Source organism: Lactuca serriola, chromosome 8, assembly GCF_051521515.1.
Source record: "Lactuca serriola cultivar US96UC23 chromosome 8, Lser_US96UC23_V15, whole genome shotgun sequence".
NCBI lineage: Eukaryota > Viridiplantae > Streptophyta > Magnoliopsida > Asterales > Asteraceae > Lactuca > Lactuca serriola.
Genome location: NC_136415.1, coordinates 272785994 through 272800569, shown reverse-complemented (window position 1 = coordinate 272800569; position 14576 = coordinate 272785994). Strand labels below are relative to the sequence as shown.

The window sequence follows — 14576 nt, the reverse complement described above, 5'->3', positions numbered from 1 at the left end:
CTTCTGAAGACTGCAAATGATGCCCAAAATCAGATCCTTCTAGCCTCCTCTTGATCCTTCAAGCTTTTCCTTCCTTCCTTGGTTCACAAAACACCAAAATCACTCCAAATGCATTGCTTCAATAACGGCTAGGGTTTGCTATGGGGGTCTTCTGGGAGCAAATGGGACGAAGGAGGCCGAGTTAAGGTGTTTAAATAGGGTGCAAACCCTCGAATTAGGGTTTTTGTCCAAACACGGCCTACTCGCCGAGTCCGGGACCGACTCGTTGAGTCCACAGCTTATACCCCGCATCTCATCCCGCTTCTACTCGGCGAGTTGGTCCTTCAACTCGCCGAGTCCAAGACCAAAAATGCAAAAATAATAAAAGAATACGTACCAAAAACCATGTGCTACATAAAGAAGTGATTTAATTGACATAGGCTCGACAAATGGGTATCCGTTAAAAATTAAAAGAAGTGAATTAATGAAATGCAATTTGTAAGTTATCTATTGCCCAAAAAAATGTTTAATGACCAAATCACATCAATGATAAAAATCGATTGTGTTAGTCTATTAGATATATATTTTTTAAAATGAAAAAAAATAATATGATAATAGTATATGTTGCCACCATGGATCAACCCTAATTTTTTCAACCCCTAACTTTTGGTGGTCGGACTTTCTTCTGATCGGACTATTGAAGGTTTTCTTAGGTTGATACTGAGCTTCAATAGAAAAAATGTAAGTTTTAATCGTAGGTTTGATCATTAACGCAATGCAAATTTCGAGATGGATGTTACTTGGATCAATTCCATTTGACTTAACTTAATTTTCTGTGTACGAATTTAGGAGGTCTTCGATCAAACGCCCGCCCACTCCAGACGCAGAGGAGGAAGAACATGATCGAGAACCTACTCTTCAAGAAATCATCAACATCAAAGTACGATATAATCATAGTTTCATGAAATTTTGTTTAAATCAAGTTGCTGAATTTGAAAAATAGAACAAATTAAGTCGCTGAATAGGGACTTGGAGAGAGCAATTCATTAATTTGGCTACTTTTTTTCTTATGTGTACTTGTGATTTCATTGGATTGTTATAGTTGATTGAGAGTGGCGAGAAAGAACGATTGAAGGAGCTTCTGAGGGAAAGGCTTATCGAGTGTGGTTGGAAAGATGAAATGAAATCACTTTGCAGGTTCTCCCTCCCTCCCTCTCCCTCTGTGTGTGTGTATCGACCACTCTGTTATTCTTCTGCACATACAGTGGTGACTGGTGAAAGCAAACTTAGATTAAAGAATGGAATAAGTAGCCTTGTAGGTCGTATAAGTATGGTATTTGGGAGCTCTCCCAAAAGATTGCTTATAATGTCATTAACCATGGTTACTTGTTATCATAGAGCTGAATTCCTAAAATCAAAGAAATGGTGTAGGTAATAACTTGTACATCATGCAACAAGACATGTTGCTGTGAATTTGGGAATTTCAGTTCCTTAATACAACCATGTGCCTAAGCTCTTTCTTTTGGGCCAATAAACAAGAACTGCACATTTCATTGAAGTACTAGTAGATGCATTTCAATTTCAAACCATTGTGCTTCATAATTCCATCATTACAAATTATTTTCTTTACTAGCTTCTTGATACTTTAGAATGAAATTTCAAGTACAATTGTCTAAGTATCAGATTTCTGAACTTCTATGCTTAGTATTGAGATAGATGAATTGACTTATAAGATTATGCTTCCTAAAATTGTATAAGTTTTTTTTATTTCCTTTTAATTAATTATGACAGATCATTTACAAGGAAGAAAGGAAGGAGTAATGTAACTATTGATGACCTTGTTCATCTCATTACACCAAAAGGCAGAGGTGAGTTATGCTTGTTCTGTTTGCTTCCACTAATTCATATTTTATCTCATAAAAATTACATGAAAACAACAATATCTTCTTATTGGGAAAGCTTTCAACGATTATATATGTTTTCCTATCATTATCATTATAAATCAGTTGGTTATATCGATTTGATTCTGTAAAATATTTTTTTCTTTGTCTCCTTTTGAGATATGAAATATCATCCAACTTTTCGGAATACACTAGTTGAATTTTCATTGAAAATAAAAAAAAACACCTAATTGAGTATTTTTTTATGCAGCTGCTGTTCCTGATTCTGTAAAAGCTGAGCTATTGCAAAGAATTCGATCTTTTCTTCAATCAGCAGCTCTTTGATTACATTGCGATTGTGAAATGTTTTGAGGGTCGAAATCTCATGTAATATCATTTGCAATACTTACATTTGTGTAGTTAAAAAAAAACTATTTTATTTATGGGAAAATGACTTTTGAGGGTAATCAACTTTTGTGTTTGTACTCATTTGGTCCATTTTTCTTTTTTTTTTTTTTTTTTTCTTTTTTTTTTTTTTGTATTCAATATACCATCGAACTTGTTCTTTGCATTCACCATAACCCTTTTGACCGGCTTTTAACCTGTGATAGCCGGTCAAAGGGTTATGGTGAACACAAACAACAAGTTCGTTGGTATATTGAGTACAAAAAAGGAAATGGACCAAATGAGAACGAACTCAACAGTTGGTTACCCTTCTGAGTCATTTTCCCCGAAAAGTTATATGAAATTAAAGTTGTAAAATTATCAAAGACGACAACCTTCTTTGGCTATAACGTATATGAAGAGAGTTTCAAAGGGGTAACCTTGTTAAAACATGGTCTATGTTATGCTTACTGTGGTTAGCTGTCGATACCTCTCTGCAAAAGGATATAACTATGTATGAGAGATATATTTATCAACATAAACGTTTACCTCAAGGTATATTATGGTGATGTGTCTACAAAAGCAGCATGATATTATACATACTGATGTTGTATCTTATCCCATGAATTCGATCTTAAAGCTAAGTAAACTCAAAAATCACAACATTTATGATTCCACTCGTTTGTAGACTTGTCTAGAATTCATGATACGATAAATCATTTGATTGGAAATGTAAATGTAGTCATGAAATGCGCCTACTTAGTCAAGATTCTCCTAATAAATATTCTAGTGCATTACAAAGTTGTACATGTATGAATAATGTTTTTTCGTGGGTTATGTTTTGAAGAGAAGCAAAAATGAATCTCATAAAGTCATTAATATCAGTAGGAGATGACGTGGGATTTGTTGTAAATGAGTAAAAGGAAATGAACCAGGAAGGTAACCACTGTTGCATTTGTTCTCATTTGGTCCCTTTCCTTTTTTTTGTACTCAATATAGCATCGAACTTGTTGTTTGTGTTCATCATAACCCTTTGCTGGCTATCACAGGTTAAAAGCCGGTCAAAAGGGTTATGGTGAACACAAACAACAAGTTCGATGGTATATTGAATACAAAAAAAAGGAAAGGGACCAAATGAGTACAAACGCAAAAGTTAATTATCCTCAAGAGTCATTTTCCCTTTATTTATCCTTTTGAAAATCATCTTGGAAACTTATGTATGTTTAATTCGTTTATACCATATTTCTTAAATGTATATTCATTATCTTGTAAAATCTAAAAGAGTAAATTACAATGGTCCTTATGGTTTGAGTAATTTGCACGTTTGCTCCCTAACTTATTTTTTTAACTCGGAAGGTCCCTACTATTTGTTTTCGTTGTCCGCTTGGTCCATGTTTTACTTAATCTTATCTTACCTTGTCTACTCCATTTTATTTAAATAAATTAATAAATCAATGAAAAAATAGACTTTTTAGGTAAGACAGAGACCAAATGCGTAACAAAAACAATCTGTAGGGACTTTCCGAGTTAAAAAAATAAGTTATGAACCAAACGTGCAAATTACCTCAAACCATAGGGACCATTTGTGTAATTTACTCAATCTAAAATTTCATTTTTTTTTATTGGATAAATAATTAGTTTTTCTCGTATCGACATCACTGGGATTGAGTCTTATCCAATTCACATCAAATACAGGTTAGGACACGACAGTTTTATCATTTCCTATATCAACGAGCTATTAATAATTATTTATTTATTATTTTTTTTAAGAACGGCAAATCTACTTAATTCCTAATTCTAATCTACTCAACTCCTAATTCCACTTATATCTCGAATAAGACTCTGATATTAATTTAACTTATTGCATTTCAATGTCATGATAACACCTAATATTGAAACGCAGTAAATACAATTTGTTTAGAAAATGATTTTATGGTTTTGTGTAGGGTAGCTGTGGTTTTTAATGATACTCTGGGATTCTGTTTGTAATTATCTTAGGCAAGTTGTGGGATTTCGGGATATAATGGTTGGACTTGGATCTGCATATCTTGAAAATATAACCGAGATTTTGTCGTATGATTCTATTTAATATAGCCCATGGATTCAAGTGTTATTATTATTTTTTATAATATTTTGTTTGATTTGTCAGGCAATATTTTGTCATAGATTCTATTTGTGTCATTTTATGTATTCTTCGTGGTAATAATAGATTTGCAGTTGCACAAAGTAATTTTTTTTTTTTCATTTGGAAAATGGGGTTTTGTAAAATATAAAATTTTATAAGTTTTTACATTTGTTGGGATATTTACCAATACAGTCCGCTAATTTTTTTTTTCTACAAAAATAGTCTCTGTAACTTACAAAATAGTCATGTTTAATTAGAAAATTACAAACATAATCCCATTATAAAAAATAAATTACAAAACCGTACATGTAGTTTATAGAATAGGTCCATGTACATAATTATTTTTACAGTAATGCTTCCTATATTTCAAAAACCTACATAAATGGTCCCTTTCGTTCCTAATAGTAATAAATTTACATGGCTATGTTTCATAAAATTATAGATATGGACCTCTTTGTTAGCAGATTTACATAAATGATACTTGTGTTTCACAAAATTATAGAAATGGTTCTCACTTTTCACAAAAATACCAAAATAATCTCTAACAAAAACAAAATCACAAAAAATATTCCTACCTTCATACAACTAGAAAAAAAGTCACTGTCTAATAACAAATTTAAAAAAATGTTCCCTATGCAAGAGAACATTAGAAAAATTATATGAAAAAAATGTAGTTAATAAACCCAGTGCAATGCAGGAGCCACCGCACTAATTTATGTACATTTGTTTTGGTCGTAGATAAGTTTTTGATTTTTTTATTAAGTTTTTAAGCTTATGAAGCATTTCAAAACTAAGATTTTCTTTTTTGACATCTGGTTGTTGAGAATTATTTTGCAAGGATTTTTTTTCAAAATATATAAATAAGTACAGAAATATAGTGTTTTTTTATAATACTTATAACCACATTTTTATATAATTTTGTTATGAAATCATAAGAATATACAAAACAATATTTGCAAGTCAAACTAACACGACCCATTTTGATGGCACCTGAAAATTACTTGTTTCAAGTATCAACACAACTACACCGTTATGATCCTTATAAACTGTCTGTTCTGTATGATTTTAGCAAAAAGAGGTTAAGGGTAAATTCTGTTTAGTTTAGATAAAATTTGGGGTTCAATTGTAAATTACATGGAAAAAAAGACGACTTTCAAACCAGACCAAAATTCAGGGAAGAGGAAAAGAAATAGCAAAATTTGATGCCCCTGAAAACTCGCAACTATGTTTAATACCTATATCGCAGGCTGTGTAATCCACGCGCTCGAAACTTGCTATTTATCACACCAAATCGCCCGTGAATTGCACGCGTCTCTTATGCGAATAAGGATTGAGCGCACTGGAGCTTCTTAATTTCGGACCATTTCGTTTGTGTTTTATAAATTAAAGGATAAATAAAATTTTCCCCTAAAATCTTTTTATCAGACCCAAATTTTCGTTCGTCTTTTTAGTTTCCCTCTCTTTCTTTGGAGGGAAAATTTCCAATTTTTGAAGCTTTTTAATCGTTACTTGGTAATAATATTCAAAAGTTTTCAGCTGGATTGTATATATTTTGATTTATCGCATCGTTTTCTTTCTTTTGACGGTTGGTTCAATTCGCCTTGTTCGGACAGTTACCAGTTGCGAAGTGTTACTGAGCTGCGGGACTGATCGAACTGGAATCAGGTATGGTGATTTGAGAATGCAAATACTTCAAATTAGCTTTCTTTATGTGTTGTTTGTGTTACTGTAGCTGATTTTTTGTTGAAAGTAGGGTTTTTAGGGTTTTTGAAATCGAGGTCTTATTGCTTGATAAAATCAGTTGGTTTAATTATCTGCTTGCTCTGATTGTTTAAAATCTGAAGTTTAGTAGTCGCTTTATGTGTTTTCAGTTCTGATTTTTGTTGCATATGTTCTGGATTCAACGTTTTGCTCGTTTTCATTTTCGTTTGTACTGTAGACATTTACTGTGTAGGGTTAGCTGTAGAGTGACTTACAAAGTTTTCATTTAGCGTTCTTGCTTCTTAGAAATTGCTGTAGAAGTCTTGTATGGAATTGAGTTCTCTTTGCCCATGCAATTCTTTTCATTTTATTTAAATGGTCAAAGTAACAAACTTGTCTAATGAGACTTTAACACATAAACTTGAGGGTTGCAGAGATCCACCGATGCTATTGAGCAAATGGCATCTGCTACATGGATTTCTTTCCTAGTTATATCGTACTATCAGTATTTGTTTAAAGTACATTGTGATGAATTTCATTAAAGGGATAAAAGGTGTCATCTATAGGTTAATAGACATTAATGGTTTTGCAAAGACTTGTGGTTTGTGAAGGATGTGCAGTTTCTGCTTGCGTAGAAAGTCATGAATGTATATCTTGTTTGAGTATTTTTTACAAGCTATGTTATGAAACTTGTGTTTCTACTAAGTACCACGTTCAAAGGGTTTATTTAGTTTTATATATTGAAAGTTCTAGTTGTGAATCTTGTGATTGTTATTTCGGTATCAAGATTCCCTTGATTAAGATCATCAAGAGTCTTATTTGTGTTCCTACATTAAGTTTCAAAGTTTTAAATAATTAAAACTTCCATATTGATGACTAGATTGATTATTATCATTCACTTTCCTGTAGTTGTGTTAGGCAACTTTATGCCAGTCAGAAAATCTGTGGAAGATCACAGCTTATAAACCAAAAAATTGAAGTTGTTAAGCATCTGAGTCTGGTTCTTTCCCAAGTTTGAGATGCAAACCAAGAAAGTAGCAATGGGAAGAAATTCTTCTAAAGCTCTTGCTAGTCCAAAAGTTTCAAAAACTCAGAAGAAGGTGCCTGAAAATGTCAACAACCAAGAAAACAAAGCCTCTCAGATGATTACATCTTCTGCTAGAAAACAAAAACCAGGTTAATTGGTTACTCTTCATTTATTTTTTGACATTATTATTACTTTTTGTTCACTGAGGATTATAATTATAAATTCGGATGCTTTATGTATCTATATCTTTTGTAACTAGCAGCAGCCACCTACACAAAGGATAGCAAGGAGAATGTTGATGCAACTAATTTAAATGCTAGAGGCATGTGTTTGGACAATGATTCTTATATTGCAATCAACATGTCTGTGGATTCTGAGGTAATCATATATCTGTCCATTTGTTGTTTGACTTTTGGATTTCATTTTCATTTTCATCATCATAATATAAATGGCAGTGTATCTTGTAATTATGGATTCTCAAAAAGTGAAAGTGTTTCTTTTTGATATGATGTAGGGATGTGAGACAACAGAATCTTTTTCAAATGGAACCATATTTTCTCCTGCATTCCATGTTTCCAGAAATATTGAAGGAGAAATTGTAGATGGAGGTAAATAATTAAACTGCTATTTTGCTGAACATGAAACAGATTTAACTTAATATTATTATCATAAAATATGTTTATTTGTGATACATAATTAGGATGTGGTCTATCAAGTGAAGTGTCAGCCATATACCAATGCATGAAAGACTCAAAGCTAGAATGTGTTGATGAAGATGACCATGAACATGAACACGATCATACATCATCCGATGTTCAAATGGAAGATGATGAATGCGAAGAATACGATGAATTTGATCCATATTTTTTTATAAAAAACTTGCCAGAATTAGCCTCTGTGGTTCCATCATTCAGGCCTATCTTACTTCCCAAACAAACACGAAGTTGCCCTCCAACTACCCTTGTCCTAGATTTGGATGGTCAGTATTTTACTTTTTTTAACCAATCTACTTTTTCTAATATACAAAGGGATAATGACATAAAAACCCTTCAGTTTGCAAGTTTTGTCCGTTTTACCCTTTAGGTTCTTTAAAACCAGATGTTTGCAATTTTTTTCAATTTTACCCTTAAAGCCCTTACATTTTGCACCAACGCTTGGTCTAACCCCTTTTTTTTTTTTTTTTTTCTGGTTCATAAAAGCCCTTAAGTTTGGCAAAAAATTTCAGTTTTACCATGCAAAAAGGGTAAAATCGAAAAAAAAAGTTGCAAATTCGAGGTATTAATTGGGTAAAACCGACAAAAAGCTGCAAACTGAAGGGGTTTTATGGCATTTTGCCAATATACAAAGGGCAAAATGCAGGAAGTAGCAACATTCTTGCATTTCTATTTTCTTTACCAATAATATCAACATACTTACTTTTGATAATATAGTTGATATATATTTAGTTTTTTTATCCATAATAGCAACATATATGCTTTGTTTTATGGTTACATATTATGGATGATAAAGAAATGTAAGGTAAAAAGAGTAAATTAGTTAAGGTGTTGTTGATTTACAGAGACATTGGTGCATTCGACATTGGAAGCATGTGAAGATGCAGATTTCACATTTTTGGTGAATTTTAATCTTGAAGATCACAGGGTGTATGTTCGTTGTCGGCCTTACCTGAAAGAGTTTTTGGAGAGGGTGGCTGGACTTTTTGAGATTATTATTTTTACTGCAAGTCAAAGCATATATGCTGAACAGCTCCTGAATGTCTTGGATCCAAAAAGAAAAGTATTCAGACATCGTGTGTATCGTGAATCCTGTGTTTTCTTTGAAGGCAATTACCTCAAAGATTTATCTGTTCTTGGTCGTGATTTAGCACGTGTTGTCATGATCGATAACTCCCCACAGGTATACTCAATTCATTCTTATTCTTAATTTCTTTTTCTCATTCTATCAAAATTCAAATTCCAAGAAATGCTAATTCACTTTCATTCGACTTTAAGGCATTGTAGTTTGAATAATCTCTATGTTGAAAATTAGATTGGTATAATTTGGAATATGTTGTAATCAGGCATTTGGATTCCAAGTTGACAATGGGATACCGATAGAGAGCTGGTTTGATGATCGTTCAGATCAAGAGTTGGTTTCTTTATTGCCGTTTTTGGAAAGTTTGGTAGGAGTGGAAGATGTGCGTCCTATAATTGCCAAGAAGTTTAACCTCAGAGACAAAATAGCTGCAGCAATTTGTCCTTTAGCTTTTGAAACCTGATAAAAAACAAAACAAATAATCATTCAGACTTGAGACCTTCATGGATAAATTAATGTTTCAGTTTGTATTTCAGGAGTCTGCTTTGTCTACTGCTTTGAGTCTTCTTTCTTTTTTTTTTTTAAAAAAAGAAAAAAAAAGAGAATGTCTTGTTTTGATTTTGATTTGTTTTAGTTTGCATCTCTCATGTCAAGGAATAACTTGTAGGTTTGGATTTGTTTGGGATGTGTGGTAATTTAATTGTTCTAAATTACAATATGTGTATTTCTCATCTCTCATTTCCTCTATCATACTTTTAGATGAGTGTAATTTAGTGGTAAGTAAGAATCTGAGAATTTATAAGAGATTCTAGGTTTAAATCTCATATCTTTTGAAAACACTAGAAAAATTTAATGCTCCATGATTTTGTCTTTTAAAATTATATTATATTGTGAAGTAGTCATTGTATTGGTTTTAATGAATATTGGAATGAAAGCCTATAGAAATTAAAAACATATTATTCTAAGATAAGTTCCACTTCTGGTACTTAGTAGATAAATATATAACATTATAATGATATAAAATTACTAAAAGGGGAAATATTTCATCTTGGCCCTCACTCTCGTTTAACTTTGGAAATGGTCACTTCTTACATTCTTTATTCTTTTTTTTTAAATAAATGTAAAATTTTAATGATGTAAAACTATTAAAAGCGGAAATATTTCATTTAACAAATATATAGAATTCGTAATTAATATGCTTGATTTTTTAGTTTTTACATTTTTTTATTATGGCAAACATAGGCAAAAATATAAAAGTTAATAATTTTTTATTTTCTAAGGGGGTGTTTGGATAAATAGCTTTTAGCTTATTAGCTTATTGCTTATTTGTTTATTGTAGTGAGAATAAACATTTTTTTAAAAATGTGTTTGAATTAACTTATTGTGGTGAGAATAAACAATAAACAATAAACATTTAAATGTTTGGCAAAATAAAACAGCTTATATGAGTAAAATGACCAATAAGCAATAAGCATTCCCCCACTTGCTTATTAAAATCAGCTTATTTTGCTTATTCCTACCGCAATAAGCTGATTTTTGAAGATTCCTATCTAAACACTTAAATTTGCTTATTGCGATGAGATTAAGCAATAAGCAATATGCAACTTATTTTCTCCTTATCCAAACACCCCCTAACATTTGTACATTATTATCTAATGTATTTTATAAACAAAAAATTATGCTCCAAAATCAAACTATGAACACTGTACCATAATTGTTCTCGTCTTATATATAAATATTAATTTATAACTAGGAGATAAGTTTGAGTTTCACTTTAGGGCATTTAAAAAAAATACATTGAGTTATAACAAATTTCAAAAAAAAAATTACAGGAAAAATCTTAAGTACAATTCAATAAAAACTTTGATATAAAAGATTTCCAATAATATTATAAATGAGTAGATCTTTCGAAGTACATTGTTCTAATAAGAAAAAAAAATGAATATATGCTGCTATGATAGGAATAAATGGAAGTAGACGCTATCTCTTAACAAATGTTGATTTCTCGACCTCGTCAGTTGGCCAAGACCGAAGCTGATTATGTTGCAAAATTGAAAAGGCTAAAAATTAGCACATGCTTTTGCAACAAATGGCAAGTTACTTTAGTTTATTTTGTGTGGTATAACATCTTACTTACAAGTTTTCCAACTATGGCATTCTAATTCCAATCTTTTTCTTATTAAGACAATGTACTTTGGAAAACCCAATTATAACATCATACTTTTGAAACTTTTCTTATTAGGAGATTATATTTAGAATTTTGTTTGGATGAAACTGTTAAAATTTAATAGATTTTTTGAAAGTATAATGTCGTAATAGGAATAATAGAAGTATGATGCCATAATGAACAACTGAAAGAAAGTACATTGCTATTTTGAACTGCTGGTATGTGACGATTTCATTGACCTGTCTGTGTCCCCTAAAATCCAATCCAAGCGATCCACAAAAGTTTCCAAGTCCTTCGTCTTAAAAATAAATATTTGCACAAAAGCTATGTTGTATAGTTAAATAAGCAATGGCCTTTAGTCTAGCAACACCATTACCAGAAACCAATACTAACTTTGGAATCTGCATGTTCATGTAATGCATCCCAAACGGATTGTAAGTCAATGCTCAGTGTAGAATCACTCACAACTTGATGCCTGATAAGTAATCCTGCAAAAAAAAATATTATGAAAGTTATGTGTTATATGTTGAATTATTACCAAAATGTTTTAGTTTTGAGCAAATCCTATGTGTCCACACCAAATAGAACAACAACAAGCTTAAATTGTTTATCAGAACATATATTGAAAAACTTTTTCACTTGAAGCAGGTTGCTGATCACATACTCAAATACCAATTGCTTACTATCAGGTCAGACAAAGATGAAACATAAGTACTTGATAAATCATGAGATACTAAAAGATTGCTTCTGAATAGTATTTTCTTGGGAAATAGAATCCAGTAGTAACTTTTTATAAAATACGAGAAAAATTAAATATGCTTCTTGAAAAACATCTAATATTGTATTATGCAACTGAACCGAGTGCAAAATGCATCAGTAGCCTTCCAAGTCACAACTCCCTCTAAGATGTAAAACCTTAATAACTTTCAAGGGAAACATATTTACGTTTTTATGCTATCCATAGTTGGTAAGAACTGAAGAAGGATAGAATGAAGTTAGGTATGCTTTATTTCCATTTTGAAACTGTTTACTTAAAACTTCCTATATTTCTTTCAATTTTTAGCAAACCAAAGAAATAAATATGTGTGTGTGTTTTATTTATTATTATTTTTTCTTCAGATCTAATCCAAAGACCATTTCTTACCACTACTTAATCATAGGCCACAACCCTCTATAGGCTCAATCACCTACAAACAACTTTAACTTAGGAAGAAAATATTTTCCCACGATGTGTACTTAAACATCCCCCCATCATCCATGTGACCTTTGAATACTACTCCATCCGTCCCATATTATTGTCCACTTTTGACTTTTGAAGTCTTTATTCATCAACTTTGACCTTAAATATTTTTATTTGTGTTATGTAATACATGATGAAACTTATAATAATAAAACGACTTTTAAAACACAATCCATTCATATATTTTGAAACAAGTATTATATATCTGAAACAAAAATATTTAAGATCAAAGTTTAAGAATAAAAAATTCAAAAGTCAAAAGTGGACAATAAATATGAGACAGAGGTAGTATTAACATGCATAATGTATTTTGATTGGGAAAGTATGTCAGTGTGTTCTTTGTAAGGTAATGACATGTAACACCCGGATCCCAAGGTACTTTATATTATTTTCAATTTTGGCATTTTAAGGTTCGCCACGACATGGTGTAGAGGTGCCACGGCGTGGCGAGTCTAGTACAGTATGTGTATTTCATTTAAGCCGCCACCACATGGCAGTTGGCAAATGACAAACCATATTTTCCAGGTTTTGATCCCCATTTAAAGAAATGAAGAGGCTAGAGTTTGCTCACCCTCAGCCTCCACCAGCCTCTTTGAGATCCGAGAAAACCTAAATTCCCCCTCTCTTATTTTGATCCCTTTTGTGTTCTTTGAAGTTTTAGAAGGAAGAAAGAAGAAGAAGTGAGCTAAGATTCCACAAGCTAGTCCTCATCCTTTGTATTGGCACTATTTTGGACCTTTTTAAGTATGCAAGACTCGATTTGTATCGTGATAGGTTGCTACATCTTATGTTTTGTCACTAAATTTTCATGTCCTTGTAGGTTGGAGTGATGAGATCTCATAAAGTTTGCAACTTTATGAATCTATGGAATATTTGACATGATCATTGGTGTGGATCTGGTTTATAGTTGGATTTTAATCCATGCATGAGATTTCAACGAAAAACCCTTATTTTGACTCATTATGGTTTCAAGACATGCATTGGACATGCATCTATATAAAACACCAACTTTTGTGGTGGTTTTGATAATAGAATCTGATCTAGAGTTAATGAGCTACAGAAGTTTCAGAATAAGTACTTAATGGGCAAATTCATGTCTTATTTTGCCTCTTTGAAACCTAGAGTTTGAAATATTAACCTTTTGGGCGGTCTTAATGGATAAATTTGGAAACTTTATCCTTATAGATCTGGTTTCAAACTAGATCTGAGCTTTGGGGGTCTTAGGATCGAAGAAAGCAACTTAACCCATTAAGCTGCTAAAAACCCAATGCCCATGATGTGACAATAGGTCGCCACGGCGTGGCGGTGGGGAAAATCACAAAGGACTATTAGTGGACGGCCACGGCGTGGCCATAGATGGCCATGATGTGGCGGTTGACTAAAGTCAACTTTGACCATTGACTTTTGACTTGAGTTGACATTTGGTCAAGCACCTAGTTTGGAGGAAGAGCTAATGGTTTATCTGGTTTGACTGATTAGGTGGTGCGTAGCAGCGATGTTCTATCAATGAGAGCAGTAGCAGGTGAGCATTTTCTATGAGGTGAGTCTTCTCACTGCCTTTGAATTCTTCATTAGGTTTCACAAATACTTTTGTATTGACACATTATATCCATTTGAACAATGTTACATAAAGTTGGCCATGCAAGAAACCGATTCTCGAAGATATATACCTACATTTGGAATTGTATGTCCTTGACCTTTAGTGATTGTCATTGCGAAACATAATCGAATTGGAAATTGTTCTCATTATCATGAAGGAAAACATGTCATCTTCAGACATCCTTCGCAAAAATACCCTCCTTCAAGCATGTTGACCAACAACTATTTCGACATCAATGGCATTGTGTTGAAAGCTTTTACATATCAATCGGGTGTCGGTATACAATCCATTTGATGGATCAAGATTCTCTAACAATATTATTGATATCCAACATTTAGTCGTACGTAATGAGGGGGTAAACTACTAATGGTGAGTATGCTCAAGAATTCCACAAGATAAAATTTATTTATATCGTCATCTATGGCTTCATCAAAACTATAGTGAATTCTCTATTCTCAATGGAATCGGTCGATCAAATAATCATTAATCTCATCGACATTCTCATTTCTTATGGATAATGTTACCCGCGAAATAATATAACCTGATAATCGATTAAGTTTCAATGATAAAATATTGCATTTTGTTTTCGGAAAATAATTTTTGGACGAATCTAGTTTTTATTCCGTCGAATCTTCAACGATTAAAGTGTGAGCTATGAAATTAGATCATGTCAAACAAA

General features: G+C 32.1%; 2 protein-coding genes across 5 annotated transcripts; both read left to right on the top strand.

Annotated features, from left to right (window-relative positions):
- Window positions 1–594: 594 nt before the first annotated feature.
- Window positions 595–2693, top strand: LOC145070907 (transcription/mRNA export factor). Its single transcript, XM_079017859.1, has 5 exons — window positions 595–720; window positions 829–919; window positions 1082–1176; window positions 1771–1847; window positions 2131–2693. Coding segments are annotated over exons 1-5 (339 nt in total). The 5' UTR covers window positions 595–718; the 3' UTR covers window positions 2205–2693.
- A 3084-nt stretch (window positions 2694–5777) lies between these two features.
- On the top strand, window positions 5778–9621 carry LOC145068973 (uncharacterized). 4 transcript variants are annotated; one of them, XM_079015934.1, is made up of 8 exons: window positions 5778–5880; window positions 5982–6033; window positions 6979–7245; window positions 7356–7474; window positions 7611–7704; window positions 7797–8075; window positions 8655–8992; window positions 9156–9621. In XM_079015934.1, exons 3-8 carry the CDS (start codon window positions 7089–7091, stop codon window positions 9351–9353), a joined length of 1185 nt encoding a protein of 394 aa, XP_078872060.1. In that variant the 5' UTR covers window positions 5778–5880; window positions 5982–6033; window positions 6979–7088; the 3' UTR covers window positions 9354–9621. The 4 variants fall into 4 exon arrangements, with proteins under 4 accessions (XP_078872060.1, XP_078872062.1, XP_078872061.1 ...); XM_079015936.1 differs by having other exon boundaries at window positions 5784–5880; window positions 6988–7245; XM_079015935.1 differs by having other exon boundaries at window positions 5786–6033; window positions 6988–7245.
- The last annotated feature ends 4955 nt before the right edge of the window (window positions 9622–14576 follow it).

Bases quoted from the DNA above. Each gene is read 5' to 3' on its own strand.
- LOC145070907 (XM_079017859.1), top strand. The intron at 920-1,081 runs GTACGATATAAT...GGATTGTTATAG, and splicing joins AAGAAATCATCAACATCAAA to TTGATTGAGAGTGGCGAGAA. The intron at 1,848-2,130 runs GTGAGTTATGCT...TTTTTTATGCAG, and splicing joins CATTACACCAAAAGGCAGAG to CTGCTGTTCCTGATTCTGTA.
- LOC145068973 (XM_079015934.1), top strand. From the start codon at position 7,089: ATGCAAACCAAGAAAGTAGCAATGGGAAGAAATTCTTCTAAAGCTCTT. The intron at 7,246-7,355 runs GTTAATTGGTTA...TTTTGTAACTAG, and splicing joins TGCTAGAAAACAAAAACCAG to CAGCAGCCACCTACACAAAG. The intron at 7,705-7,796 runs GTAAATAATTAA...ATACATAATTAG, and splicing joins AGGAGAAATTGTAGATGGAG to GATGTGGTCTATCAAGTGAA.